Source organism: Medicago truncatula, chromosome 7, assembly GCF_003473485.1.
Source record: "Medicago truncatula cultivar Jemalong A17 chromosome 7, MtrunA17r5.0-ANR, whole genome shotgun sequence".
In the NCBI taxonomy this organism is placed as follows: domain Eukaryota; kingdom Viridiplantae; phylum Streptophyta; class Magnoliopsida; order Fabales; family Fabaceae; genus Medicago; species Medicago truncatula.
The window spans coordinates 52002306-52027648 of NC_053048.1; the positions used below are offsets into that span (position 1 = coordinate 52002306).

Below are 25343 nucleotides of genomic sequence, written 5' to 3' on the forward strand. Positions count from 1 at the left end.
TTCTTTGACAAAAAAAACTTTTTAAATGTATTTTTTTTACAATTTAATTGTTAAAAAAAACTATGTTGCTTTTACCATAAAAAAAATATAAAAGAATAAACAGCAAATAAATTTGTGGTAAAAACAAATTGTCGAACTCAACATCATATTTTGTAAGGAAGATAAACCAGCTTATCAGAATTGGCACCAATGAAAATCAAACTTGAGACCTTAGAGAGTGTGTCACTTCAAGGTTTCAATCCAACATCACCAAAACAGCTCCATTGTACTTAGTAGCAAAATAAGAAAAATCTGCCAACATCAAGAAATAAATCGGAAACATAAATCAAATCAAATCATAAAATAAAACCAACAACCAAATTAAATCTAAAAGGATAAAATAAGTTTAGAATAAAAAGGAAAACGAGTTAAGCAGGTTGGCCCCGCCCGCTCTGCGCCTGTCCCATTTTTTTAACAAGTTAACCGGGGCGAGCCAATTATAAAAAAATATATATATATTTCAAAACTTCGACTCAGCTCGGCAAAAATAGTGGACTAAACAACCCGGCCCCCTGCGAATTGAGCATGTTCTGCCACTCATACCGGTAAGTTTAAAATATTTTGGTTTTAATCTCATTCATCGTGTTCAGTTACAAAAAGCAAAGGATGCTATGACGGCGTGCGATGTGATAAGTGTGGTTGATGTGTCAATCCTAATGTTGAATCCCTCTTCAATCCGATCTCCCTCTGTTTTAGTGGCAAAAACATCATTTTTTGTTTTGGTCTCTGTACTTCAGGGTTTCATAATATAAAAAGTCATACTAAAGGATTGGAGAATAAGTAGTTTCAACTTTGATTACAACCATAAATGACAACAAGTCTTTGTCAACTGACTTTTTGAAGCTCGTTGATGGTCGAAATTAGAGCGGGAGACAAGTTGAAACCCTGCGTTTGATGTAAAATAACATAAATGAATATAAATTAAATCGTAATAAAAAAAATGAATACGATGGTTGTCCAACTAAAATTATTTTCATCGACTAAATATCTATTGAAACATTTCGATGATTTATTGTCTACCATCGTATTTCTCATACACATTTGACTTGTGTAGATTACACGGTCTCAAGGACACGTGTGAATTAGATAAATAGAGTGTTTTGAAAAGAAAATTTATCCACCCCCAATTTGTTTTTTCTTTTTGCCAAATTAGTCCCTATTCGGATCACACAATCGATAAGATTTGTCTGAATTAGTCAATTCAAACAATATGAAATATTTGCATGGACATGTATTTGAAATTCAACATCTTATCCACTCTCTCACATAAAAACCACTCAAACAAAATCTATATTTGAGGAAGTCTTTGTTTCATAACTTAATCTTACCATCCATCGACTCTATTTTCGCATTTTTTGTTTGAAAACAAAGGCAATATTTTAAATTCTAAAATTCGAGCAAACCCAGTCTAAAAGAAAGAAAAAAACGCGCTTAAAAGCACAAGATTTGAACCATCTTGTAGTATCATTTTTTTGATAGAATTGTGTAGTAACATCTTATTTAGTAGGTCGGAAATCTAAAAAAATTGACAGACTCAAACAAGTTTCGAAGAAAAATGACATAATGCGGATTTTTTTTTTCTTCATGATTTTGGTTTAGAGTTTTTCTTTTTTTAAATTCAAACAAGCTCATCAAAATCGACACTAAGAAGATCAAGCTTGAGACCTTAAACACTTCAAGTCGAAAGCAACATCACTAGACCATTCCAAATGAGTTTATATTGAAGTTTTTAAGTGTTGAAAACTGAAATACACGAGTAAGGCGAAGAGAAGGGGTTTAAATTTTATATGGTATTATCCGCTTGACATTTTTTAGTGACAGTGAACTCTCGCTAACACGTATATGATCGGTTCAATAATTTTTTAAGTTGAACCGATCTTATAAGTGTCAGCGACATTTAACCGGCTCTGATATCAATAAGCCCATTACACAAATAAACCAGCCCAATTCCGAGAAGAAAAAAAAACCCTAAAACTCACGTGTAATGTGTTTGCTTTCATTCTCAATTTTGCAGCCACCACACCATTTCTATCCCTTCGCTTGTTCCACTCCTCCTTGTTACCCAAAATTACTTCCATCGCTGATATCCACAGAGAGAATCTTCATCCATGGCGAATATTCCCGATCCTGATATCGACGACGATTTTCGCGACCTATACAAAGAGTACACTGGTCCTGCAGGATCTGGATCTGTTCAAGAGAGAGCAAAATCAAACAAAAGGTCAAATGCAGGCTCTGACGAAGAAGATGAAGTTCGTGATCCCAATGCTATTCCAACTGGTTTCATCAGTCGTGATGCTAAGGTTTGGGAAGCTAAATCCAAAGCTACCGAGAGAAATTGGAAGAAAAGAAAAGAAGAAGAAATGATTTGTAAACTATGTGGTGAATCAGGCCATTTCACTCAGGTATTGCAAATTCTGTCATTTGTATTATAGGCTCTGTTTGGATTAACACGTTAATTAAGCACTTGTAGTTTAAGTGTCATTTACTCATGTATCACTGGTTTTGGTATTCTGAATGTCAATTTTAATATAAAGTAGGAATTTTTTTAATATTGACTTAGGGCATGTTTGAATTGGCTTATTGAGTTTATCCGGTAGCATAAGTTTTGTGAGACTGTTTGGGAAAACTTATGAAAACAACTTCTGACATTGTTCACAAGCTGTTTTGCAGCTTATTTTCATAATTTCTACAAGATATCTTATGAAAACAGCCTATAAGCTTATAGAAAACAAGTTAACTTTATTTTATCTAAATAGCATATACATAAGCATTTATCACTTATCACTTATGTTGTAATCTTCAACTAACCTATTTATCCAAACAGGGCTTTATTTGAGTTCATCTATTGTCACATGCACTCGTTACACCTTTTGGCAGAGCTTATGGAAATAGCTTATGACATGTCCATAAATTTTTCAGTATACCTTACTAAAGTAGCTTATAACTTATGTAAAAATGATATAATTTTGTTTTATCTTTTGTTTATAAAATATAGCTTATAAATAAGCACTTATATGATATGCATGTTTAATTAAATTGTTTATCCAAATAAGGCCTTAGCTGATTAATAATATTCTGTCATCGCCATCTTGGTTGAGTGATATTATATTTGAAAATTTAGGGTTGTCCATATGCCCTTCGAGCATGATAAGCCAACCTAACTAAGTTATTTATCCAATCAGGGCACCTGCATTATTAGGGTATATTTGCATATTGACTTATTATTTGAGTTTATCCAGTGTCATAAGCGCTTGTGATACCTTGTGGGATAGATTACGGGAATAGCTTATGACAGGTCCATAAGTTGCTTTCAACTTATTTTCATAATCTTTTCAGTATAACTAAAAAACAGTATATTACTATTTTATCTCTTGTTACAAAAAAACTTATGCATTAGCAATTAAGCACTTATAAGAACTATAAATTAAATTGTTTATCTGAACAAGGCCTTAATTGATTAATGATATTTTGTCTTCACCATTTTAGTTGAATGATATTATTGTACTTACAATTTAGGGTTGTCCATCCACTCTTGGAGCAAACAACAAGTCTCAAGAATTATTTCAAAGGATACCTGCAAGAGACAGAAGTGTAAGAGCACTTTTCACCGAGAAAGTTATAAGTAAGATTGAAAGGGACATTGGCTGCAAAATTAAGATGGACGAGAAATTCATTATTGTTAGCGGTAAGGATAGGTTAGTTATGGCTAAAGGTGTTGATGCTGTGCATAAGATTAGAGAGGAAGGTGAACAAAAGGGATCTTCCAGTTCTCAGATTAACCGATCAAGGTCACCACCACCTCACCGATCAAGGTCACCACCACCTCTGAGAAGTCCTGTTAATTCCCGGTTTCAGCGCTCTGAGCCTCAGAGATCTCATTCTGCACCACGGAATACACCTCAGTTTCCTCAAAGGTTTGGCAGGCAAGAGAGAGCTGTCGATGATCGTGTTCGCGAGGACACTCAAAAGTTTGCAAGAGATTCTCAACAAGGTAGGGACAGCTTAGGATATCTTTACGCCATCGTTAGAAAGCTGGTAATTTCATGATTGTAGCTTGTTAGGTTATTTTGGGTGAAATTTGTGCTCAGAGTGACTGCATTTTAATGTCGTTGCTCCAACTTGTCATTTACTTGCAGCAAGAGGTAAGTTCTTAGCCTTCAACAATTATCTCCGTCCTGAAGAGTATTTACTGAAAGGATTGGCTCCAATGGTTTCAGTATGCGAATATAAAGATACTTTTTGAATTAAAGCTACGTTAGTATCTTGAATCACGTGCAATTTGTTGAATTAAAGAAAATCATCTATGTTGGCATCCTGATTCAAGTGCTTTAACATACTCTTCATTTCGTGAAGCTTATGGGAATAGTGCATCTAGAGGCCGTTCAAGCCAGTCAAGATCTCCAAGACAAGCCTCATATACAGGGAACTCTTATAATTCATTTGATGGACAAAGTCATAACATGGGTACTTACAGGAATGACGGGTGGGATTCTCATAGGAGAGAATCTGGCATCCAACCTGGCCAACAATTTGATCACAATGCCCCACCTCATACTCTAGAAGAATTAGAGTTAGAGTATAAAAAGGAGGCAATGGAGCTAATGAAAATTCGTGACAGAGAAGAAGATGAAGAAAATTTAAAACATCGCGAGGTGTGTTCATTGGAAAATAATACACTTTTGCACATGTCTAGTCCTTAACAACAATCATTTGTTCTTGCACATTGCATCTCACTGAATATTTTTCAAATACTAAAATCTGTCTTTTTAGGCATTAAGTCAAGGAATTGCAAAAGTAGATTTAAAATCCCTATGCTGATTTTCTTTTTTTTAGTTATGGTAGTAGACAAGTTTTAATGAAGGGCTCCTAGTTATAATTACTCAGAACTTTGTCCTCTGTTTTCTTCTGACTTAGCTCGCATCACAACTTTTTTTGATCTTTACTGAGCTTGAAAGTTAGAAGTAAAATTAGAAGATTTGCTATTTCTCACAGGAATTAATTTTGAATCACAAGAGCATTTCACTGTTGCAAATTATTACCGTTTTTTGTAATTCTAATGTTGTTTATTTGTTTATTGCTTGAAGGCTATTCGAGATTTGAGAGAGAAGTATATGAATAAAGTTGCTCTGATGAGTTCCACACACGCAAAACAATGGGATGAATTTTTTCAGCTTGATGCCCAGAGGCGTCAACAACAAGCAATCCAACAAATGTCTCCTGGATACCGGGGCTATAAACAGCAAAATTTTGCCGACTATGATAGGTCTCCTGTCAATCCTCCCTATGGTGGAAACAATTTACCTTTGGAGTCTAGGAATAGGTTCTCAAACAGTATGGAGCCTTATCCTACAAGGCCTCATGGTAATTTTGGTGAATTTCAGAGGCGTGGAGATTTTGCAAAAGCGTACAACCGATATTAAAATTCTTTTTATCAAGTGGTGAGTTTTTCTAATGACCTAGTTTTCCAAACCTACTAATTTTTTATTTTATTAAAATTTTGTTCAAGTCTTTTGGTTCCTCTTAACTGTAAATATGGGGAACTCCTTGTCTCATTTTACTAAAACATCAATCATCAGATAACCTGCCTTGCCTAAAGGCCGGGTTGTTATTCCGTATTATTCATTTAGTAGCCGATACTAGTCGTCAAGCCGCATTCTGCGATATTGTTGATGTTGTCACATAGAAAGGTTTAATGCTGCAAAAGCTCTTGTACTATAGTTGACCAATAGGGACATTGTAGTTTGTTATTGTAGACACAGCAAATATTGTACGTCTTTTTCAGCCATAGCTTTAATTCTGCTCGATAAAATTTTCAGGGTCCAGATTGATCGAGTAGGTGTTAAATGAACAAGAGCCCATAAGGTAGGTAAGTATGTTGATTAATCTTAGGATTGGGAAGGGACATGCATTCTGGTTGATGTATCCAGTTTCTTGTTTAATATGGTTGCTCAGACTTATCAAGAACTCTGCTGTAAGATGTGATGCATTGTTTACCATCCATTACCGGTGACTTGTTCAATGATATTTGTGGAGATCCTATGAATGACTGGTTGATTTTAGTAGAATGAATTTTATGCTTTGTTACAATCAATCCAGGTGTTTGAGGTTACCCCATGCGTGTTCTTGTGGATTTTTTACGAATAGGAGAAATGCCAGTAACATTTCTGTCTACGCAATTGTTATTATTGAGTGAGTTTTATGTTGATCTTGCTAATTACCCCTAGTCACTCCACAATTCAGAGTCACATGCATAGTAGCGTGCTGGCTATAGGCCCCGGGCGCCCCCGAGGGATTCTTATTAGTTAGTAAGTTATAACACAGTTCCATGCTATATCAACATCTTTAGGTGATTGACAAAAAAGGCTGTGATAAAATTTGACTTTAACAAATGGCGTTCATACAAGGTTTGTTTTAATTGAAACTTCAACGTATAAGGCAAAAGTATTTTACAGTTTTAACTTAGTTTGGGATGTCTTTCATATATTTTTTACCTGTCGATCCTTTTGTTTTTAAAACATTAATCCTTTGAGCATTAAATATTATGAAATTCATTTCTGAAGTTAAGAAGTTTAAACATTTAGTTAGGCTGTTTTGTCTTGCTAGTAACTACTAAAAATACCTTCTGATTAAAATCCAAAGGTTTATTCTAAGTGAGTATTGAATAAGTTGTAACATAACATAGTTCTTTCGAGAAGCTTTTTAACTTGACACAGTTCTTTCGACTGAAAATACTAATAGCATATCAATATTACGTTTAATCTCTTTTCAGTTAGGTATTTTTATATTAAAAAAAATCATTATTTGGGAACATCTTTTATCTTCTCTTTCTTTGTTTTGTGTAATTTTTTTGAAACACCGTTCTACCCTCTTGCTGTATTTTCTTGCTTCTGTTTCAGAAGACCCTAATAGTAGGCGAATGATTCGTATAATTTGTCTTTTAACTAGATTTTTCGGTCATGAAGGGTGGCAATGAACCAAACCAACTCCATTAGAGTTTGTAAGTTGATTTGATAATTGATTCGTCGAACTTGAGCTGAAAATTAAGTTCGCTAACTAATTGAGCTGAATTTGAGTTGTATATAGTTCGACTCATTTTGTTCATGAGATGACTCGATTATATATAAAATTGATTTTACACAATTAGATAATTAATTATATATATAATACTTTAAAAACTAAGACAAACACTTGGCAATAATAGAATAAAAATGAGCTACATTAAAATTATTATACAACATTGTGTACAATGTTGTTGTAGTTTTTAAGGATTTTAAAACTGAGATAGTCCTATTGCGGAACATGCATGGAAAATGGAGGATATGATTATCTATAATAAAATAAACACATGACACAAGAGGCAAAACTGAATTTGGGAATTTGGTGGTTGCATACCAAAGTTAAAAGTTAATTACTAAGTGTTCAAGTGGCATTACTCGGTTTGATTAAATAAATGATTTATTTAGAGAAGCTAGAAAAGTCGCTCAAATTAAATTATGACTTGAATAATGGTATTTTCATAGTTGAATGTAATATACTCCGAAAAAAAAAAAAGTTAATGGAAATATGAGTTGTTTTACAAATTTATTATTTATTAATGGTATTGGTATTAGAAGATAAATTAGATAATTGAAAGAAGAAAAATTAATAATACTAATACTGAACAATCTTAACTAATACTGAACAATCTTATTCGGCATGAAATCTCAAATTTTATGCTTATCTCCCGTTGATCTTTGATATACTTCATCTATTTCAACCTGTTTGAAATATATCAACAATTTGTCAGAAATTGACATATGTAGTAGTACATAAAAAGGACCCTGAAAAGAGCAAATGAAAAAGTGAGAAAAGGATATCAGATTACCTGATAATACTTGAGCATATTGTTTCTTCTCTTTTTCAATGTTGCTGTCACCAAGTCTCTTTCCATATCAAATGGATGTGGATCTAATATGACACCTTTTATTTGTTCAAAGCCCTTAAGCTGGTACATTGAAAAGAACAATAAAAGAAGAAAAAAATTATTGAAGCACCTAATCAAGAGCGTATTTGAATTGACTTATTTGAACTTATCTATTACTTTAAACATCTGTTAGAGCTTATGGAAATAACTTATGACAGACTAATAAGTTATTTTCATCTTATTTCTATAAGTTCTCAATGATAGCTTTATAAATTATATGAACATTTTTGACTTTATTTTATTTGTTATTATATAAATAAATTTTACACAGGTACTTAAATAATAAGTGCTTGAAGAAAATAACACAAGAAATATACAATTGGTTCATTTATTTGAATTATTTCAGGATCCTTATATGTTACCTTGTTTCTCTCAGCAGTCAACTTCAATTCAGATAACACATATTTCTTGAACTCGTCAAGAGAGCAAAGTTCAGAGAAAGAACCCACGAAACCATTTGTGTATGCCCATTTCTTGGTGATTTCTTCATTTGGAACTACTACTGCAACTAGCACAGACTTGAAGCTATTCCCATAAACCCAAACCTTACACGAAAACACAACAATAGTCACATACATACCTATCAAGAGCCTAAATATGAATAATTTTAAAGTCTATGCAGTATCACAACGACAATTTTGATCGCATTAGCTGCATTTTTCGACAGTATATAGGGTCATAGCATAACCACAGCTGCACTTTAAAACCATATGAACGAACAATACTGAATTTTATGCTTACATCTTCTACTATTGGCGTGATTCCATAAACATTTTCCAAATACTCAAGTGCAATATACTCTCCTTGGGAAAGTTTTATGAGATTCTTTTTCCTATCAATAATCTTAACAACACCATTAGGTTGCATTTCTCCTATGTCCCCTGAAGATGCCAAACAATGTCACAATCAAATTAAATCATTCAATAAAATCTTCAAAACAAAAGTTTGAGGGTGGAAGATTAAATTTCAATTCAACCTGTGTGAAACCATCCATCTACTATGGATTCCTTTGTTAACTCAGGGTTTTTGTGGTAGCCAGAGAAAACTGATTTCCCTCTAAGACATATCTCACCACATGAAGGATTTCCAAGAGGATTGTAACCCATCTCTGGAACTTCTTCTAGTTGTATTTCGTTGTATATAGATACAGGACCAACGGTACCAAGCATGCACATTTCATCAGGAAATGCAAGAGTAGTTGACCCACAAGTTTCAGTCAAACCTAGATTAACCATATATAATGTTAGTACTTCATTTCATTGCATTTATAGACACAAAAACGAGTACTGGAACACAACACTGACATATAGACCGTGTTAACAATTTTAAATTATAGAACTAATTAAATGTAAATGTAATCACTTGTGTCAGATACCAAATATATCTTTATTTTGAAGTATTCTGAAGTATTTGTGCTACATAACAATGCATGTTTACTGTCCTTAGTTCTATCGTACTTATAAGTCAAGATTTTTAAATTGTGGTTGTGCTAACAGTGGAGGTCGAAATCCTTGATATCATAGAGAATGATGAAGCTGGTTTAGTATCAATTGTAGTGGCAGAGACATAAAAAAAACCGTGATGTATTGTAATAATAGATTTCCTTACCATAGCCTTGACATACAAAAGCACCAGAAGTAACACGCAAAAATTCTTCAATCTCTGAACTCAATGGTGCACCTCCGGTTATTATTAGTCGAACACGTCCTCCTAACCGAGCTTTGACCTAACTCACCAAGGAAAGAAATTTGAGATTTTAGGGAAGGTTAATCCATAGGTAAAAGATGTCAAGTTATTTTATTTATTTTTTTAACAAAGAGGAATTGCAGTAGTTGAAAATTTAGCCTTTTGTACAAATAGCTAGGATCACTTTGTAGATAATAGTAGTTTTGAAACTCATGTAGTAAAGAGGAGAAACAACCTTTCTAAATGCTAATAGATCAGCAAATGGTGATGCATTGCAATGTTTGTATCCTTTCTTCATCCAACCAAGTTTACTGCATAAAAATATAGGTGTGCAATGGAAATATTACATTAGACCAAAATCCATATAACTGTCAGTTGTCACATATTTATACAAGTATAGAATAGCAACTTAATTACCGTTTGTAGAGCATGCCAAAAACTGTTCTTCTAACTGGATTGAGCTCTTCCACTGCTTTCTTGATACCTGAAACATATAATCTTGAATGAGTTATGTACTAAATTGTAATGAAATAAATAATTTTTGTGCAGAATTTTGAACCTACCTTCATAGACCTTTTCAAAGACTCTAGGGACCCCAGCAAACAGTGTTGGTTTCAGTTCCATTAAATCATCCCTCAATGCAGTTAGATCCTTCATTCACAAGCAACTCCAAAAATTCATAAGATGTAAAAGTAAACAAAATTGATGGAAATTTTCTTTGTCAAGAAAATTCAAATGAATGAAAATATTTCTGCATGAATAATTGAATATACCCCATGGTAGTAGCCAACAGATGCACCCTTATGGAAAAAATACTCCTCAATTGTGCGATCAAGGATATGAGCCAAAGGAAGGAAAGATAAATACACATCTTCAACAGTCATCTATGCAAGATTAGATACATATGTTAGAAAAAAAAAATATACAGAATTGAAAGAATCACAATCAAATCAAAATATGTATACAAGACAATAATAATATATCTGGTACATCATTTTGGTTTTATAAATTTTTGTTGTGTCACACTACAATTTAAGTAAAGTAAAAATGTTATTTACCTTGTCTTCAAATTGTTCCATGAAAATATCCATTCCCCTTACAAAATAAGTAATGTTTTCATGAGTCAAAACAACACCCTTAGGGTCTCCACTTGTTCCACTAGTATACATTATTGTACATATATCATGAGCTTGTGGTGGTGAAATGGTTGATGGAGTTTCTTTTCCCTACAAGGTAGTAATAAGATGATTTATTGACTTATATTATTATTATCAAGTTTCATTTTATCAATTATATAAACAAATTAAATTCCTTATATTATGCACTAACCATTTGCAAGAACTCTTCCCAAGAATATGGCTTAACCCCAATGCTGGTTGCTTTATCTTTCTCTTCATTTGTTAATTTTGTGAAACAAACTATGGCTGTATCCACACAAAGAAAATAAAGTTAAATTAAATGTCTTTATTAAGCTATTGTATAGCATATATAGAATTATTGAAGTGTCTAATTAGTCACATATTTACCTTTCAATCTTGAAGCTGATTTACAATCAGGACTCAAAAGCTGAAATACAGTGTATGTATTATTATGTTACACAACTTGAATCTCTATTTACCTTTAAATGTGGTATATGAATTTATTTGAAACTGAAGATGATTGATTATTCAATGAAAGTGATTCTTACTTGCATAACCTTCTTATCTTGGACAAACACAAAATCTACTTCTGCGTGATCTATGATAAAATTTACGGCACCGGGCCCTGTATTTGATGTTTAAATTGCATCAAATCTATCAATAAATGTATGTAAAATCATTTAGCCGATAAATAACATAAGTAATTAAAAATGTAGTAAAAGAATATCATGGAGAAAAACTGAAGTTCTACATTGAAAAAAGTAAGACTTGAAAAAGTTACATTTGTCACTTTAGAAGGTAGTTGGCAAGAATGAATTAGGTTTAATATAAAAACATAATGTTGTTAGAATAAGAATTTATTTATTCATAAAAAGAGATAAAGTCTAAAATATTATGTTTTTCGTTTCAATAAAAATGAATTAATTATGGTCATCATATTTTCACTCATTTACGGAATTGACCCCTCCATTATTAAATCATTCATTTTTTTATTCCTCCAACATATTTTTGTACTTAAAATGGTGAAAACCGAAATTTTTAGAGTTTTTTTGTAACTTGATGAATATTAAATTGTTCACATTATTACGTCGTATGTGACGTCATTTAAAATGTCAAATCATGAACTTTAACATAAAAACATAAAATAAATAAAAAGAGTAATTCTAAAATATGAGAATCAATTCCAAGATATAAAGAGTGACCCGAGCTAGGATCATTTATTTATTTTTAGGCGTAGCTCCTAATTGCACAAAACAGAGAAAACAGGGGAGGATGAAGTAAATGTATGGACAATTTCTTATATTATTACCAAGAGTATCATAGAGAGGCACACAAACCAAGCTATGGGCGCAACAAGCCTACATACATCAACATAAACAAGTTTATGAATTATAATAGAACACAATCATATATAGAAGGAAGGAAAAAATAAATAAATAAATGTGAGAACGTTATATAGAAATGGGAACCTCCATTGCCACAATCCACTGAGGACAATTTGATCCATAAACTCCAATTCGTGAGCCCTATAATTGAAATTACACATTAAGAACACAACCTTTTAACAAAAATAAAAAAGACAAGTCATTTTACATTGCAAACACTTACATGTTGAGCACCAGATGCACGTAGAGCTGAACCTATATGCATGACTTCATCATAAACTTGCTTATATGTCTTCCACACATATGATCCAAACTATATATAATAATCAAATAAAATAAAAACAATTTCCTTGTCATATAGTCTACATGACATAAACACAAAATAAAATGGACTGTCTGTCATAAAAATACCTTTCCATCAACAAATTCACGCCATCCCAACATACGGTTTTGAGGATACTTTTTGGCTGCCACACTACAATCATATCATATCATAGAAAGGGTCAATTTGAGGATACTTTTATTATTTTATTTTTTATTTTTTAGGAAGCTCATTAGGAAAGTTAATTATCATTACTCTTTGATCAATTTATAGTATATTCTAAGCATAGTTTTAAATTGTGGTCAACAACGTCGTAACTCAATTTAAAACCAACTTTTTTTACATATACCTGAAAATATCCCAAGCTGTAGTTAAATCAGGATCAGATGGTGGAAATTGATCTTTAGCTAGAAGGTTGCGATATACTGGACCTACAGATAGCTTGCCATTTTTGCCTTCTCTTCCTTCTTCTACTTTAGCTGCAAAACTCTTCATTCTTCTTCTTCTACCTTAGCCGCAAAACTTCTAGCAACCAAAGCAAATAATAGTATATTTTATATGGAAAAAATAACTACTGGTATATATATAAAGGGAGTACTTGGTAAAATAATTTGAGACTTTTAATAATCGAATTTGTATTTTTTGTTGAAGCAGATATGTAATATTGTGTTTTTTGTGAAGACAAACTTGAACTATTATTCAAATTAATAATGTTGAATGACTCCAAAAAATCATATATTTAACTGTGAAGTGGCTTTCTGGATAACAAGTTTACCTAGTCCTGTTGAAAGCAAAGCTCGTAACAAGGTGCATTAGTGAGATATACTGTATGCTATAGGAATGAAGACCTATGAACATGATGGAGAGTTATATATAGTAGTCCTAGTAAAACAATTTGATCTATAAATTTGGGGTAGTTGAAACATAATTGGTACTACTACCTCATGCACAATTAATTCCATTTATTACATTCATGTGTTGATATACCATCTCCTTGTCACAAGTTTCGCAATTAAATCCATTCATGTGAATATTTAAAAGAGAAAAAATGGATGAAGAAAAATGCTTACACTCTCCGGTAACTTATATAAGCAAAAATCTATTTTCTAGATACATTCAATTAATGATGTGTGTGACATATAATAAAGACCACATACATCATCAATTGAATGTGTCTAAAAAGTACATTTTTGCTTATATTAGTGACCGAAGGGTGTACGTAATTTTCCGCCCTTTCTAATGCACTAACTTTTAAAAATTATGTACGATGTTTTTTTATAATTTTTTTTGGTACAAATGAAATTTTAATTTTAATTAAAAGTAAAAAATATAAATATTTTTTGCTTTCATATTATAACAATTGAAACTAACCATGATTATCTATTTCAATGAAAACAACAATATAACAAAAAAATATAATCTAAATTTTTATTTTTTTATTGACATCAACAACAATCTTTATTATAGAAAAAGTTGTTTAAGGGTATAATTGAGATAATAAAAAAGTAAGTATAGATACACTCATCTAGTTTGTTGCACTTTTTAAATGATAAATGAAAAAATTGGACATTTGTTGTGTTTGTTACACTTTTATTTTAATATTTAAATTTATTCTTATCTATTTATTACATGTATTATTTGTATTGAAAATTGAAGGTATTTTTGAAAAGAAAAGTTCAATCAAAAGAGCTGAAATGGATTGTTTTATTTATATACCGTATAGAAGTATAGATATAGTATAGATTTTTTTTAGAGAAGATATAGTATAAATATATCCATAGACCATAGTGCAACGCCATTCTCCCTCTCGACAACGCCCAATTAAGAAGAGTATTATAAGTCTAAGCATATCAACTTACAATCCCTATCAACTAACTAACAATGATTAAATAACTCAACCTTCACCAGCCACCTGCATTTTTGCATGGCTGCATTTTGCATATCATACCAACTATTTGTTGTATTTATATGATTTATAGGTAAATTGAAAAGAAATTGATAAAGTAACGTTTTATTGTGATCGAGAGCATAACTAAGTTGATTGAGATATTGCACTGCATATATATGAATTGAAGTTCAATTCTCAAATTCTTCATTACATGCTAATTCTAAATAGAAGCAATAATTAAGTGTCGCCCGTGGATTTGCATGTTGCAACAGCTTGATTGGGTTAAATATCGTACGAAAAAAAGTGAAATAAAAATTTCCATTTTATTGCAGTGTCACTATCATGAAACCAGACCCCGTCATCTTAAACCAGAAATGGAAATTCCTACCCACGAAATTGAACAAACACTTACCAAGTTAGAAACCAACCCATCATTACAACTTCTTCTAGAGTTTGAAGGTAGAATCATTGAGTGGCGCCGGTTTAAATGCTTCTATTTGTGGGCTACCAACTTCATTTTCACGTTAACTTAATATTATTGATCTCAACAAAGGTCCCTCTTTAAAGATTCCATCTTTATCACAACAATATTGAGATAAAAAGTTCAATATTTTAAAGATTAAAAAAGAGGTTTTATTTAAGTTTAAATTAGTGTACACCCTCCAGTCACTATTATAAACAAAACTTTACATTTTAAATTCATTCAATTAATAATTTTATAGTCTTTATTATATATCACATACACCATTTAATGAATGAATCTAAAATGCAAAGTTTTACTTATAATAATGACGGAGTGTATGAATCTATGTCAAAATAGTTTAAATGCAACAATAAAAAATATAATTTTTTTAAATTAAATAAAACCTTTTTTTTATTAAAAAATTTCAAGATTCTTTTTGACAGGTATGATTAAAAAAAAATTATCCGTGTCAAATAGGAATAAAAAGTTTGATTTTGATAAAAAAAATATTATTAAATAAAAAGTGTAATATAAATTGGTAATAGTATAAATTTTTAGCACTTTGTTATTGTAATATTTTTGGTCGTTTCTCCTTTGCACACCTTGTGCGGGGCAAACCATAATTATTAATATATTCCATTGTTTGTTAAAAAAAAAAAGTTAATATAAATTACTGTTAGTGATTTAAAAATATCGTAGCAATATGACTTTGGTCAGCAAAATCGTAACAAAATCCAATCCTTCATATTGTAAATTTTTTGACTTGACTCTATAATAATCTAAACTTCGATCTTATTTGTGTAATATTCTGCAACAGGAGATCTTTAAAATACGATTTTTTAGAGGGTTTTTGGTTTTTTTATTGAAGATATCAACACCTGGTTTCTAACGAAACAACTTTGATCAATAGTTATTTAACAACCAAAACCGTCTAAATCATTTATTTATTTTTTAAAACTTCTAAATTCTACGTACATAGTTTTGTTTATATAAATGAAGTATCATACTCTTGGAGCTGGACATGACCACATAGATGGCAAAGCTTACCTTCCAAAAATTTACCGCATTTATCTCATTTTAATTGTCATTTTAACATTTTGTATATGTCTTAATTATTATTTTTTTATGTCCAAAGAGTTATGCATAGCAATGTTATGTCTCATAGGACCATGAATGTTGTGTTTACGAAGATTGATTTTGCCATCCAAAAAGGTCTAGCGGCGCAGCTTATTGTCCGCTTGCCTCCTATTCATGTGTAAGTAATATCAATGTAAATATTATATGTAAAAAAAAAAATAGATACTCTTAAAAGGAAATTCCCAAAAAAATGCATCATTAATTATTATTTATTTGCTAAAATTTTCTAATTTATTGAACTTCATTCAAATTAACAGTTACTACTACTAATAATGGTGTTTTAATAAGTGATATTAATCTCACCGTTGAAATCAACTCGACTCATCATTTTCTTAAGAACGGTGCACAACCCAAAAACGAAGGGAGTACTTAAAAATGCAAACAATATTACTGGCATTATACTTTTTTAAAAACGTTTGACTTAATGTCCGCCGGTATTTATATATTTGTAAATCACAAATTATCTACCTGACATATACAAATCACAATCCATAAAAAATTAATTTTTTTTAGAATAACTAATATCTAATTTAATCATAACTAATTTACGATCTATCGCATGTGCACAGAATGATGATCCTAATTTCTTGCTAATAAGAGTGAAAATATGCAAATGACAAACTATGCGATGAGAAAGTTTCTCAATATGCACTTCATTTTCGCTTCGATTAGATCGTAACTCTCAATTAGCTGTTTTTGTCTGTATTGGATTGTAACTCTCAATCAGCTGTTTTGTCTGTAGAATCCTATCGAGTTGTAACTCTCGACAATTTTAAACCAAGTGAGCTATTTTAAGGTGTTTACTGAGCAATCATCATGCAATGAACCAATAACCGGGCCAGCCCAAACAAGTAAATAGATAACCCAAAGCCCAAAGCAAGGACTCAAAAAAAAAAAAAAGTATCTTATAATTCGCGGTGCTCGTTACGCACCATAACTCAGGAAGCTCCATCAATGGCGACTCTAACTCCAATTTGTTCAATACCAACGAAACTGAATTTGAATATCCAACAAAAACAACACAATCTCAATTTCCCACTTTTCAATTTCAAAATTGCAAAGCAAAATTCAAGAACTTCAACCACAGTAATCCGTTCATCCTCTACCGCTAACCAGAACCAGTCTTCTCCGGGATTATACTCCGCCCAGAAATTCGAACTCACCGCTTCAAACGTCGATCTCGTTCTCGAAGATGTTCGCCCTTACCTCATCTCTGACGGAGGAAACGTCGATGTTGTATCCGTTGAAAACGGCGTCGTTTCTCTTAAGCTACAAGGTGCATGTGAAAGTTGTCCTAGCTCAACCACAACCATGAAAATGGGAATCGAACGCGTTCTTAAGGAGAAATTTGGAGATTCCATTGAAGATATTGTGCAAGTGTTTGATGATGATCAAGCAAGGGAAACAACGGTTGAGGTCAGTGATTTTCCCCTTACTTTTTGCATTTATTATTATTAGTCTTTTATGGTTGTTAATGATTGGATATTAATTTTAATTAGTCTTATAGAAGTAGTTAGAAGTTTGGCGTGATTAGTTGTTGGTAGTTAGTTAATTAGTTACATCACATGAAGTGACCAACTTCTTCGTACTATCAATTTCAAAATCAATCGTTACTTGGCCTGTTTGGATAAATAACTTATTTGCAGTTTATAGCACAAGCAATTATTATGATAAACGTGTGCCTATATGCTTGCATAAACTATTTTTATAGCAAAAGATAAAATAAAGTTAAATTGTATTTGCATATACTTACTATAAATGTTTTTATAAGGCTATACTGGAGAACTTATAAGAATAAGTTGTATAAAGCTTATGAAAATTGTCGTAAAGCTCAAATAAGCCAATCCAAATAGGCTTTAAGTGTATATTTGGTTTCACTTCTAAAAGGGCCAAAATTGATTCTAGAGGTGTAGAATTGATTTTGACATGTTTGGTTACTCTCTAGTATAATTGATTTTGACATGTTTGGTTGCTCTCGAATAGAATTGATTTTGCCTTCAGAATTGATTCTACTTGAAGCTAAAAATTGGAGGCTTTGATTATAGAATTGATCTTAGCACTCAAATTTATTATTCAACTCACTTTTACATAAATATATCAAAACATCAATCGGTTTACCTTCAACTCACTCACAATCAATTTATGTCAATGCAAAACCAATAACATACACTGATTCTAATTAATATTCAATTTATCTAATATGCATAGAAATGAAATGAAAATGATGAATGTTAGTTGATGTTTGGGTGTGGGTTTTTTAGGCGGTGAATAATCATCTAGAGATATTGAGACCGGCAATTAAAAATTATGGAGGTAGTGTGCAAGTGTTGTCTGTTGAAGGTGGTGACTGTGTTGTGGAATATGTTGGACCTGAGTCCATTGGATCAGGTGTTAAAGCTGCGATCAAGGAGAAGTTTCCAGATATTCTCAATGTTACCTTCTCTACCTAGGTAGTAATTCAATGCAATGCATCCTCATTCTTCATTGCAATTTTGTACTGTCTTTGCAAACTAGTTAATTAAAATATGATCACTCCTTCCTTCTGAATATACTTGGATATGTATGTATAACATAAGACCCATCATTTGATAGGACTTTAATACGTATCATGTAATTACAACTCAGTTACCATTGTTTTTATAATTGTGTATCTCAGTCTATCAATATTCAACATTACAATACTTCAAATGCATTTTTATTTTCAATTTAGACTGTTTTCTCTCTTCCTCTCTGTTTTGGCCTGCCATGGTTTTATTTTTTCTTTAGTACAATTCTTGGAAACATGAAGAAGGAAATATATGAACCAAGAAATGAAATGTAAACAGGCTAGATGATTGCAGATACCTTGAAAGTTTCTAATATAATAAGATGCAACTGAGAAGGTTATAGTAGATAATAAAAGTTGGAGGTTATTTGTAAATTTATTTTATATTGCCATCTATGAATATGTATATATGTCATAGGTGATGGATGAAAGTTTCATTTCTTTAGATGGAGGACTCATCTCTATACTGAACATTGATTTTTGAAAGCATTGAATAAGAAACATGAAGTTTTGCTCTACGGTCTGCGACTCCTCTCAGCTCAGCACAGCAGCTTACTCTCCAAGTTTCAAATTTGAATGCAGACCACAAGTTGAAAGTAATGCATCCCATAACGGAACGTCAGGCTCAAATGACATGTTCTTAACTTATTTTACCACGAAACTAAGGCAATCAAATTTATACTCCAGGCAACATCGTATCAATAATTCAAATCAACTATATAAGAAATACAACGAGTAGCTTAGAAGCGAACAAAAATGAAATCTGGTAATAAAATATGGTTTGCACTTTTCTCATAAACTAAAATATCAAACACTTCACTAATACCGTGCATCGTATAAATTTATGACAACAATGTTATCACAAATTTGATAGCACGAACGAAATTTAAAATAATACAGGGAGGTCAAATATTCTCAAGTGGCGTTGCTCATTCCTTGCTAGTAGTTCATGGCCAATCAATTTTCTTAAGATAACTTAAAATGCTAGATTATGTTCTTCTCGGCACCATGTCTTACATTTGTTCCTATTGTTATAAATGTGAGGAGGAAAAAAAGAGCTGTATATTACTGTGTTTTTTATGGTGAACTGTACAACTTTCAACATATTAACAATTGAAGCTTGGCATTTGCAAATCATGACATATTTCATATTTCTTTTTTTAGAAGTAATTTATATTAGATCAAACATGATACTACTACTACTACTCTCCAAGCACCTTACGTGCTGCAAAACTGAAGTAAGTTAACTGGGCAATTAGGCACATAAATGTAAAAAATAACTTAGCTTAGACAAGTGCTGCAAGTGATGCTACCCGAAAAGATGGAGGAAAGTATTCTATATACTCGGCCTTCATAGTACAAAATTCATAAAACATGAAACCTTTTACGTTGAACATAAATATATATCGCTAATTGGAAGAAACAGTCTGGTTGAAAGATGACTCATATTGATGTACAAAATAATCAAGTTGAAAGGAAGATTAGTCCAGGAAGCGGTGCTGCTTCGATGTCGACCGTGTGACAGAAAAAGACTTAATCATAGAACTATCAGAGTCAGAGATGTGATTGTGATGGTAACTCCAGGTCAAAGTGCCGGGTTCAGTGAGTCCGGGTGGTGGCACTTGGTCCAACGATTATCAGAAGTGGAGGTACTCCGCTTCAGTGATTTAGGTTTCGTCCCCTATAAAAAGGAGAAACAGGATCACATACCACCGTTTAGTATCTTTCAAGTTTGTAGGGGGAATATTGTGAGTTACTGAATCCAACAATTTCAATGGTTCAGAATTGGTGGAAGCTATTTGACTTGCACCTAGTCTCAGCAATCATGATCATATATTGAACTTATCATTGATAGAAAACATGAAGAATAAATACTAAAATTGATAGAACCTTTGTATTTTTGTAAGAGACCAATTTTGTCGACGAAAAATTAAAATACCAATATGATTCCTTGGAATATCAAATGTTGGTCAAATGAGTTCTTATAGGGATATCTTAGTCCCTAGTTAGTGGCAAACGAAGTTCATATCAGGTAAAAGAGATTCTTATTCTAAAAATTGTTAATGGGTAAAGTGACTAAATTTGTTCCCTTGCATTGAAAGGAAAATGAAAATTCCCACTAACCAAACATGTGTTTAAAATAAGTGGAAAAAGGACCAAAGAGAAAATCCTTATTCTGCAAATTGTAAAGAAGGTTATGTTTCATAAAAAGCACCTTACCATAAACACCGTAAGGCCAACAAGACGGAACGTATTTTAAAATAACAACAAAGCTCAATTCCAAACCCAATCAAAGAACTCCCAGAGCAAGTTCATCTGAAATAGACAGTTAAAAACTTTCAACCTTACAATTAATCTACCTAGCTTGCATCGGTAAATTCTGGCCTTCCAAAGAGTAAGGTAAAAAATTTGTCAAAAGAATAGTAAAAAAATCAGTGGTCCTCATATTTTCTTTTTATAGATAGCATACCAAAAATTACTGACTTACTCATGTTGAATGCAAGACTAGCAAGGTGAAGAATGTGCAGGAGAATTTCACATTGTTTATACGATACAATTTTGACTTCACCCTTCAAAATCTTGAGTGAAACTTATCATGAGCAAGCCCTTCCTACGTAATATGCAGAACAAATTTCTGTTCAAAATCTTGAGAGAACTTATCATGACCCCATATGGGAGCCTTTCACACTAAACTTGCTAAGGGAACTCTAAATTCCAGGACAGAGGGCCTTCTGAGAAATTAGATAGAAAAGACGAGAGACTAAATTCTCTTTGATATTCATGGAGTCACCATATAAGGCATATGTAGCAGCTAGCCTTACTAAATAATTTATGCCAAATAACAGTGCAACAGAATTCATAACAAACTAGCTGAGTCGTACTCCTTCTAGAATCTGTTAAATCCAACCAAGTTATTTGTTGCTAAAACATAACAAGACCATACATTAAACTTGGAAAAACAAACATCATGACCAGTATCCAATAATACTTGCACAAGTCACAACTGGTATATTACATGATTGAAGCCCCTTATAAATAACAAAATAATAAGCAATGACTCAAAAAGTAACTGAACAAAAAATAACCTTACAATTATTGATTGATTTAACTTCATTGGGAAACAAGGCAAGGGTCCAAGTAAGAAGTTATAGCTTAAAACAAATGAAGTAGCAACAACTTCTAAAATTCCATCTATATATGTCCAGATATATGAAAGGAAAAGATTACCCTGTATCATTTCTCTGTTGGCTTTGTCAGTAATTGCATATAAACACGATTTTCAGTTGCTTTACACATGTAGGCTTTGATATAATCATTACCATGCAGGGGAGAATTTTTAAAAGGATTTGAAGCAATCAGAATAAATTCTATTTTTGTCTTAATTGAATCCAGTTTGCTGAATTGCGCACAGTTTTTATCACCAGGCTGAACTTACAGAGAGACGGAGATCACTCAACCCAACTAATTGCCGTCTGTTTTTTTATTCCTCGCTCCTTCATTGTGTCCCTCAATTCATTTACACTGCTCCATACTCCTTTCTCACCTTGGATTTTTGAAAGTACCGAGTAAGAAACAGGATGACTGCTCTCCAATCTGCGAATCCTCTCAGCAGCATACTCTCCAAGTTCCAAATTTGAATGCAGGCCACAAGCTGCAAGTAATGCTCCCCACAACACAACATCAGGCTCAAATGGCATATTCTTGATTAAATTTTCTGCTTCATCAAATCTCCCTGCTCTTCCATACAGGTCCACCATGCAACTGTAATGCTCCATCTCTGCTTGTATTCCATACTTTGTTAACATATCCGTGAAGTGCTTTTCACCCTCTTCAACAAGACCAGCATGCACGCATGCCGACAACACATTCACAAATGTAACTTCATCAGGGGTACCCACAACTTTCATCCTATCAAACTCCTCGAGTGCTCGTGTAGCTAGTCCATGGCTTGCATAACCTCCAATTATTGCATTCCAAGAAACCAAATTCTTATCCCTAATGGACTCAAAAACACCAAATGCTGCATCCATATCCCCACATTTTGCATACATATCAACGAGCGAGGTCAGCCAGATAACATCATTTGCTATGCCAGACTTGATGATACAGGGGTGAAGCTGCAGCCCCATTATAAGAGAGGAAGAACCTGCACATGCATCCAATACACTTGAAAATGTGAAATGATTGGGACGAGTTTCAGTCTTAAACATAAGAACAAAAAGCTTCAATGCATCCACAAATCTCTTGTTTTGCACATACCCACTAATCATTGCTGTCCAAGAAACCACATTCCTCTCACTCATATCATCAAAAACAGACCGCGCTTTGTTAACCTGCTTGTTCTTGACATAACCATTCACCAAAGTAGTCCAAGAAATTATGTTTCTTTGAGGCATTTGATCAAAGGCAGTTTGAGCATCAACGAATTTTCCCAATTCCATATAACTAGAAACCAAAGCATTCCAAGATGTAACATCTTTCATCGATATATCATTGAACGCTCGACCTAAAGCTTCTTCCTCCTTTAAACCAGCATAAGCTCTGATCAAAGACGACCCAACAAACACATTCAAGTAGTGTCCCAAATGAAATGCCAAAGCATGAACTTGACGAACCAAAACATCCAACTCGGTACTAATAACCGCTCTGAGCAACGTCGAGATGGTGTAGTCATTGGGCACTACACCAGCTCTTCCCATTTGCAAGAAACATCTGTAGAGTCCCTCTGAGTTTCTAGTTCTCTGAAAACCAGAGAGCATGATGTTCCACGAAACTGCGTCTTTCAGAGGCATTTTATCAAACAGGTCGTGAACGGGTCCAATTTGATTGTGTTGCAAGTAAGCAGTCATAACCATGTTCCAGGAAACAATGTTGCATGATAAAAGGTTTTCATCCAACAGTTTATGAGCTTGTTTAACGTTGTTGTTGTCAATGTAAGTGTTGATCATGTAGTTAAGTTGTGGTGTTGTGATTGTAACAGTACACATGTTGCGGATCCACAATCTCTTCAGTACATGCATCCTAAGAATAAAATATTGGAAACACGCATGATACAACAAAAATATTGTTTGTTGTTTAAAATTGATCCTTGTAATCGCTAATCTTGGCAATTTACGCTTGCATTGTTTAATCATTTAAAATTTCGTCCATCTCCCCACTTAATCACTGCCAAGTCACTAATTTGATGTGGCAATCATTGTCACACATGAAATTCCAATTTTACCCCTGAGCTTTCAATTCTTTCTTCAATATTTTGTCCTCTTCTTAAAGGCAAAATTGGAATTTCATGTGTGGCAATGATTGCTACGTCATCAAATTAGTGACGTGGCAGACGTGGCAGTGATTAAGTGGGGAGAGAGACGAAATTTTAAATGATTAAACAATGCAAGGGTAAATTGCAAGGATTAGCGAATACATGAACCAATTTTTAAACGACCCCTAATTGCAAGGATGAAATACATATTTAAGCCTAAAAAAAATAGAGCGCTATTGTTTTTAAGTTTTCTTTAAAGGTTTTTTAGTTATAAATTGATCTTTTACGTGATAAAATATATGGTTAAATATGTTTTTGGTTCCTATAAATATGTTAATTTTTCGTTTTAGTCCCTCTAAAATTTTCCTTCAACTTTTAGTCTCTATAAAATTTTCAATCTTCACTTTTTGTCCCTCTTTTAAAGTAAACTTATATGTAGAATTCATATTTTTTAATAAAAATTTCTAGAAAAATTCAAAATATTACAAGAATCACTCCAAAATAATTTTAGAATTTTTTAACAAAACATGAATTTTTATATGTTTTACGGTTAACAATTCATATTTAATTTGTGTTTTGTTAAAAAAAATTAATTGTTTTTAAGAATTTTTTTAGAATATTATACATATTTATGCGCAATTTCATCAAAAAATACAAAAATTAAATTGAAAATAGGGACCAAAAGTAGTGATTGAAAATTTTATAAGGACTAAAAGTTGAAGGAAAATTTTAGAGGGACTAAAACGAAAAGTTGACATATTTATAGGGACCAAAAACATATTTAACCGTAAAATATATGCATTATTATTCTCTTTTTTTTATCAGGTACCCTAATGGCTAGAATTCACCTTATAAGGTGAATAAGTGGGGTCTCCGAGGTTCGAACCCTGGCCTCTGCATATAATAATGCATTGTCCTACCAACTATTATTCTATTTTTATCAAACTTGGTTAAAAAATATTTATGTAGACGTTTAATATTAAATTGGTATGATCTCTAAAATATACATTAAATTAGTATGTTTAAATTCACCACTCCTAAAAATAAAGTTTATATATGTATTATCAATCTTGATTTGAAACAAAATTGATTGTTTATCGAATTTATAATACTATTGATGAAATAATTATCTGTAAAATTAGACTTGAATTCAAAAAAGAAGAAAACATGTTTTAGTAAATTAGTAATAAATGTTAACAACGATTTTTAAAATTCTTAAATTTTACTCAAAAAATTTAAAGATGATAAAAATAGTCTATAAATGTTAAAAATTATTTTTTTTTTTATTTTATCCAAACGAAAACATTTTGAAATTCAATTGAATCGTTTTAATTGTCTAGCATTTTAGATGTCTAAGAAAAAATTCAATATCCTCGTCCAAATAAACTCTTAAAACACGTGTTAACTTTGACCCTTTATCCAAAACAAGTTCCCAGTGAGGCTAATAATATCAAGCAGCTTCTGAAATTAACATGGAGATGTTCCATGTTTGAACGTGTGAAAATATAAACCCTCTCTC

General features: G+C 32.2%; 4 protein-coding genes across 6 annotated transcripts; 2 read left to right on the forward strand and 2 right to left on the reverse strand.

Moving 5' to 3' along the window:
* Positions 1-1991: 1991 nt before the first annotated feature.
* On the forward strand, positions 1992-6148 carry LOC112416512 (uncharacterized). Of its 2 annotated transcripts, XM_024770524.2 has the most exons (6): positions 1992-2444; positions 3559-4033; positions 4179-4184; positions 4396-4694; positions 5127-5480; positions 5859-6148. In XM_024770524.2, the coding sequence occupies exons 1-5, from the start codon at positions 2148-2150 to the stop codon at positions 5460-5462; spliced, it is 1413 nt and encodes a 470-aa protein (XP_024626292.1). In that variant the 5' UTR covers positions 1992-2147; the 3' UTR covers positions 5463-5480; positions 5859-6148. The 2 variants fall into 2 exon arrangements, with proteins under 2 accessions (XP_024626292.1, XP_024626293.1); XM_024770525.2 differs by lacking the exon at positions 4179-4184 and having other exon boundaries at positions 1993-2444.
* Positions 6149-7583: 1435 nt separating this feature from the next.
* LOC11427214 (long chain acyl-CoA synthetase 1) lies at positions 7584-13471 on the reverse strand. Of its 2 annotated transcripts, none has more exons than XM_003625949.4 (20): positions 13313-13471; positions 12887-13062; positions 12627-12690; positions 12439-12528; positions 12300-12356; positions 12140-12188; positions 11379-11455; positions 11218-11257; positions 11021-11115; positions 10750-10917; positions 10465-10575; positions 10255-10342; positions 10109-10175; positions 9927-10002; positions 9614-9731; positions 8982-9227; positions 8747-8886; positions 8368-8550; positions 7907-8026; positions 7584-7799 (listed from the first exon to the last, which is right to left on the reverse strand). In XM_003625949.4, exons 2-20 carry the CDS (start codon positions 13030-13032, stop codon positions 7746-7748), a joined length of 1989 nt encoding a protein of 662 aa, XP_003625997.3. In that variant the 5' UTR covers positions 13033-13062; positions 13313-13471; the 3' UTR covers positions 7584-7745. The 2 variants fall into 2 exon arrangements, with proteins under 2 accessions (XP_003625997.3, XP_024626291.2); XM_024770523.2 differs by having other exon boundaries at positions 12887-13059; positions 13313-13462.
* Positions 13472-16922: 3451 nt separating this feature from the next.
* LOC11436380 (nifU-like protein 1, chloroplastic) lies at positions 16923-18675 on the forward strand. The gene is made up of 2 exons (XM_003625951.4): positions 16923-17441; positions 18287-18675. The coding sequence occupies exons 1-2, from the start codon at positions 16980-16982 to the stop codon at positions 18473-18475; spliced, it is 651 nt and encodes a 216-aa protein (XP_003625999.1). The 5' UTR covers positions 16923-16979; the 3' UTR covers positions 18476-18675.
* Positions 18676-22019: 3344 nt separating this feature from the next.
* LOC11442050 (pentatricopeptide repeat-containing protein At4g02750) lies at positions 22020-23558 on the reverse strand. The gene has a single exon (XM_003625952.3). It carries the CDS (start codon positions 23556-23558, stop codon positions 22020-22022), a length of 1539 nt encoding a protein of 512 aa, XP_003626000.2.
* Between the last annotated feature and the right edge of the window lie 1785 nt (positions 23559-25343).

Excerpts from the sequence above, each read along its gene's own strand:
- LOC112416512 (XM_024770524.2), top strand. The coding sequence starts at position 2,148 with ATGGCGAATATTCCCGATCCTGATATCGACGACGATTTTCGCGACCTA. Across the intron at positions 2,445-3,558 it reads AATCAGGCCATTTCACTCAG|GGTTGTCCATCCACTCTTGG; the intron begins GTATTGCAAATT and ends CTTACAATTTAG. Across the intron at positions 4,695-5,126 it reads AAAATTTAAAACATCGCGAG|GCTATTCGAGATTTGAGAGA; the intron begins GTGTGTTCATTG and ends TATTGCTTGAAG.
- LOC11427214 (XM_003625949.4), bottom strand. The coding sequence starts at position 13,032 with ATGAAGAGTTTTGCAGCTAAAGTAGAAGAAGGAAGAGAAGGCAAAAAT. Across the intron at positions 12,691-12,886 it reads ACAGCTTGGGATATTTTCAG|TGTGGCAGCCAAAAAGTATC; the intron begins GTATATGTAAAA and ends ATATGATTGTAG. Across the intron at positions 8,887-8,981 it reads AGATGGATGGTTTCACACAG|GGGACATAGGAGAAATGCAA; the intron begins GTTGAATTGAAA and ends TGGCATCTTCAG.
- LOC11436380 (XM_003625951.4), top strand. The coding sequence starts at position 16,980 with ATGGCGACTCTAACTCCAATTTGTTCAATACCAACGAAACTGAATTTG. Across the intron at positions 17,442-18,286 it reads CAAGGGAAACAACGGTTGAG|GCGGTGAATAATCATCTAGA; the intron begins GTCAGTGATTTT and ends TGGGTTTTTTAG.
- LOC11442050 (XM_003625952.3), bottom strand. The coding sequence starts at position 23,558 with ATGTGTACTGTTACAATCACAACACCACAACTTAACTACATGATCAAC.